This window comes from Vitis riparia, chromosome 10, assembly GCF_004353265.1.
Source record: "Vitis riparia cultivar Riparia Gloire de Montpellier isolate 1030 chromosome 10, EGFV_Vit.rip_1.0, whole genome shotgun sequence".
Classification (NCBI taxonomy): Eukaryota; Viridiplantae; Streptophyta; class Magnoliopsida; order Vitales; family Vitaceae; genus Vitis; species Vitis riparia.
The window spans coordinates 11,219,692-11,224,876 of NC_048440.1; the positions used below are offsets into that span (position 1 = coordinate 11,219,692).

The following is a 5,185-nucleotide window of genomic DNA, read 5'->3' on the forward strand; positions in this document are numbered from 1 at the left end:
TTTATTGTAGTAAACTTTATCTAGGTTTGGAAGGCATATCAACCCCATCTTTGACAAATCTTGAAAAGAAAAACACAAAATATTCTTCTAGAAGTTACTCCTCAAGTACCTTCTCCTAACATTACGCTGATTATAAAAGATGAAATAAACGCATACAAACCCATGAATTATTCAAGCTAAATGATGGAGTTAACTCTCAACAAGGATGAAGGTTGAGGCTCTCTCTTTAGAAGACAATGGCTAAGAGTATCCAACCCTAAATGCCTGAGGGGTTTATATAAACTTTCTTATAGGTGAATTAAGCCCATCTTAAGCTTGGATCACTTAATCTAATCCACTTGGTCTTAATTAGTTAGTTATTCCTATTAATCTCCAATTAATTTTAAGTAGCCCAATCCAAAAAAAATCATTCATAAACTCTAGCGCAACCTTGCATATTTACCAAACACATATGAATAAAAACTCATAAATCACTGAAAATAATATGTTACCAAGGAGTGTGAACTCAAATAAGGACCACTAAGACCCTAAGGAAATACTAGCTCCCTTAGAATCCAATTTTGAAGTTAACTCAGCATTTTAGAGGGTTAACTAGAATATTCTTGTATACCCTGTGATATTAGATAGAGAAAAAATTGATTAAATCCAATTTAATCAATCTTTCGTGTTTGTGACTTAGTAAGCATTGTATGTAAGCTCTTCATGAACTGGTGTTTGTAATATAGTGAGGTATGGTCATCATCCTCTTAAGATCACTCTACTGTCCTTGAGTCTTAAATCCTCTTATTATGTAATCAACTGAGACATTCTAGCTCATAAGAGCTTATGTCAAATTCCACCAAAGAAATTATTATGACCATAGATTTCATGATCACAAATCCTTAGGATAACCTAAGGGGACACATTATTTCAAACCTATGAGATATCATGGTGTATGTCTTGAAAATACCTATTGTCACTTATCTTAATCAATAGTAACTCAACTCATAGGGAATATATAACCATCTTAAGGTCTCACTTGTACGTTAAAGCCACTAATGACCTCAACTATCGATATACCTATGAAAATCAATAATTTTTTTTAAAATATTTTTCAATATATCCCTAAAATCCAACTCTCGATATAATAAAATGTAAAATTATACAAAAGAAATTTTTTGCTAATTGTATCTTATTTTCCCTTTTTTCATCCATTTTTTAAATTGTGGAAGGATTAAAAATATGATTGTAGTCATATTTTCAAGGATTTGATTTGCTCATCTAAAATTTGAGTAATGATAAAAATCATTTTTCATAATCCAGTTTTCTTGCTCCAAATTCATCTCCATAGCATACAATTCTATCTACAAGTTTAGTCTGGGTTTGTACATAATTTGTAATTACTATTCATATTTTTATTTGGGTAGTACATTTTTCAAGTAGTAGAATCATTAACAACTTAGAGGACTATTTTGAATATGAATTTGTTTGAATGGTTAGATTTTAGTCTTTTCTTTTCTTTTTTCAATGTCTCAATCGTTTCTAAAAATTTAATGAAATTGTGAAGAATTTACTCAAGTTAACAAACAATTATGTTTTCATTTTATATTTAGAGAAAATTAACCCCACTTACAAATTAAATGTATGTCAACTAAAACTGTACTATAGACTATCAAGGCAAGAAAAAGAAATCCAAATGCTAAATTACTTGAGGACACAACAAGCTTTAACACATAGCTCATTAAAACTGCATGTATTTGGAAACATGTTTCTATTGAAGATCTTACTTAAGAATGATACCTTGATTTTCATGGTCATTTGATCAACTGGTAGTTATGTTGAGATAATCTATTACCATGATTCCTTTAGGTTATGTTTGGGTCTCGGGAAGTATTAAGGAAAGAAAAAAAAAACAGTACGAAAAATTATTTTCTCATATTTAGTTGTCTTATGGAAAATACCAAAGAAAATCAAACATATATACCATGACATACATATACCTAACAATGCCAAGGGTGTTGTTTTGTGTACTCTTAACCAGCTCCGACTTCCGACTTCCTTTGAACTATTGACATGAAGTATTGTGTAACACTTTGATGTTCTTAAATTCCATCCCATCTTTTGAAGTAGTCCTTACATCAACAATTTGATTTTGATCTTCTTGAGTTCAACTACCACATCTTTCATGTTGATCCTCTCCTCAGGTGAATCAGCTGTACATGCCAAAGCTAAAGCCATAAGTGAGGACAAATAACTCAGCTTTGTGGCAAGGTCTTCATCCTCTCTTCTCAATAGATTGGCATCAACAACCTCTATCACTAAACTGGATAATGACTCCACCCAAGTCTTCAAGGTTACATCCCCAGTGAACATTTCATCCATAGGCTTCTTCCTTGCAAATACTTCCATAAGCAAGATCCCATAGCTATAAACATCGCCCTTTGTGGATACTATCCCATCTGAGCCATACTCTGCTTGCGTGTGATGTTAGTTCTGGTCATAAATTCAACAAAAAAATATAATAAAATAAGGTAGATACTATTATTATTATTTTTTTTTTTTGTAGTAAATAGGCATATAAGTAGTGAGGAACTTTACCTGGTGCCATATAGCCTATTTTGCCCAAGGTCTTTGTTTGCTGCATAGACTCTGTTTCAGTTAAGAGTCTTGCAATCCCAAAATCAGCCACATGAGCAACCATGTTGTTATCTAACAAAACATTACTGGGCTTCAAGTCACAATGCACCACAAGGCTCGAACAATCATGATGAAGATACTCCAATGCCGATGCTACATCTATCATAATATTTAATCTTTGGAAGAGATCCAAAAAATAGTTATGAGAATACAACCACTTATCAAGACTTCCTTTAGGCATATATTCGAGCACCAATGCTTTGAAATCAAGGTTTGAGCAATAGGTAATTATCCTGATAAGATTTTGGTGGCAGATCTCTTGCATCACTTCACATTCTGAATCGAAACTCCTCAAGGCTCCTTGGAATTCTAAATTGAAAACCTTTATAGCAACAGTTAAGCCATTAGATAATACCCCTTTGTATACCATGCCTAGGCTTCCTTTCCCAATCAAATTGTCTTCACCAAAGTCGTTTGTTGCATAAAGAAGTTGCTGCTGTGAAATTTTTTCATGTGCTCCAAGAAGCCATGAATCAATTGGAGCTGGTATTTTCGTGTTATCTCGTCTACATATCCATAGAACAATGAAAGCCACTAAAGTTACTGTTGATCCGACTGGTAGTAGAATATATTTCAAGATGAATGACTTTGTCTTCCATGATTGAGTGCGGTTGTTTTTATCACATGCTATGACTTGAAAATGACGTGCTCACATAAGGCTTCATTGAAGATGAACGATTCAGCAGTGAAATTTACGAAAGGTCCTCCATTCGGAATTTCTCCTTGTAGTTTATTGAAAGAAACATTTAGATACTTGAGATAAATAAGGGCCTCCAATGACTTGGGAATGGTTCCAGATAAATTGTTCTGGGATAGATCCATGGATTCCAAGCTTAGCAAATCACCAAATTCTACAGGTATTGAGCCTTGCAGTTTGTTTTGGGACAAGGAAAGGTTAACCAAATTTTGTAGTTCCCCTATCCTTCTTGGAATGTAACCTGAAATAAGGTTCTTTGACAGGTCCAATGTTGTAATGGACTTCATGTTTCCAACTTCGGGAAGTAGATTACCAGTCAAGAAATTTGAAGATAAGCTAAGAACCAACAGATCTCTAAGGCTCCAAAAGGATGTAGAAATGTTGAAAGCTAACACATTGGAGTCAAGAGAGAGTTGTCGTAGCATAGGAAGATCTCCAAAACAACTTGGGATTGATCCAAACAATTTGTTAGAACTCAAATGCAAGTATCCCAAGTTCTTCAAATGGCAAAGATCATTTGGAATGGATCCTTGTATTCTATTTCCAGCAATGTACAATCGTTGGAGCTTCTGTAGCTGTCCCAATGTAGCTGGAATCGACCCTGTTAAGTCATTAGCTCCCAAGTCAAGCCATATCAAATTGGTCAAATTACCAATTCCTGTGGGAATGGTTCCTTTGAAATGGCAGGTTGATGCTGTAAAACTTTCAAGAGCAACGGAAAGATTCCCTAGTGAATTTGGAAGAGTGCCTTTTAAAGGATTATAATCTACCCACAATGTTCTCAAAAATTTGCAATTTGTCAAAGAAGTAAGAAAACCAACCTCAGAGGTTAATTGATTGCCTGCAAGGTTGAGAACTTCAAGCTTTCTTAGGTTACTGAGATCTTTTGGCACATTACCAGTGAAATAGTTGTCCGATATGTGTAGCCGGATAAGTTTTGACATATTTGAAATAGACACTGGAATTGTTCCATTGAATTCATTGCCTCCTATAAAAAGCCCTTCAAGATCTGGGAGCGCCTGAAAGGTGATTTTGCGCCAACGCAAGGGTCTGTAGTTTAGAGATGTTAAAAATATCTTCTGGTATCGTCCCTGTAAGATTGTTGGACCCCAAATGAAGGAATTTTAAGGCCTTCAAATTACTAAATGAAGTTGGAATGGAACCTATGAGGCTATTGGTGCTTAGATAGATCTTTTCAAGCTTTGATAAGTTGCCAATATCTCTTGGTATGCTTCCTGTGAATTTATTGATTGATAATGACAGTAACAGGAGCTCACCACAAAAAAATAGAGTTATAGGAAGTTGACCACTGAGATGATTCTGAGAAAGATAGAGCCCTTGGAGATTAGCAAGATGTTTACAAATATCCATTGGAAGACCCCCTGAAAGGCTATTATTAGTGAAATCAATCCTGTGCAATGAAGAGATATTGAAAATTTCGGCAGGAATAGGGCTATTGATTCCACTAGATGCTAAGTGCAAAATATTTAAATTTGAAAGATTCCCAATCTCTCTAGGAATTCCACCTGTCAATTTGTTATAACCAAAATATAATTCTTCAAGATTAGACAAACTCCCTAGGGCTTGTGGAATGCGTCCAGTGAACTGATTGATTGATAATTTTAGCACTCGAAGCTCTCGACAATGAGAAAAACTAGAGATTTCACCTTCTAGGTTATTTATTTCCAAATTCAAAAACCTTAACGAGGAGATGTTGAATAGTGATTGAGGTATTTCTCCTGCAACACAATTAAAATGAGTGCATTGGAAAAATACTAATGCTTTGTTTATATCTTTGAAAGCTTGAGGGAA

General features: G+C 34.5%; 1 protein-coding gene across 1 annotated transcript; it reads right to left on the reverse strand.

Annotated features, from left to right (window-relative positions):
• Positions 1-3,303: 3,303 nt before the first annotated feature.
• On the reverse strand, positions 3,304-4,317 carry LOC117923095 (receptor kinase-like protein Xa21). The gene has a single exon (XM_034841343.1). It carries the CDS (start codon positions 4,315-4,317, stop codon positions 3,304-3,306), a length of 1,014 nt encoding a protein of 337 aa, XP_034697234.1.
• Positions 4,318-5,185: the final 868 nt, after the last annotated feature.

Bases quoted from the DNA above. Each gene is read 5' to 3' on its own strand.
- LOC117923095 (XM_034841343.1), bottom strand. From the start codon at position 4,317: ATGTCAAAACTTATCCGGCTACACATATCGGACAACTATTTCACTGGT.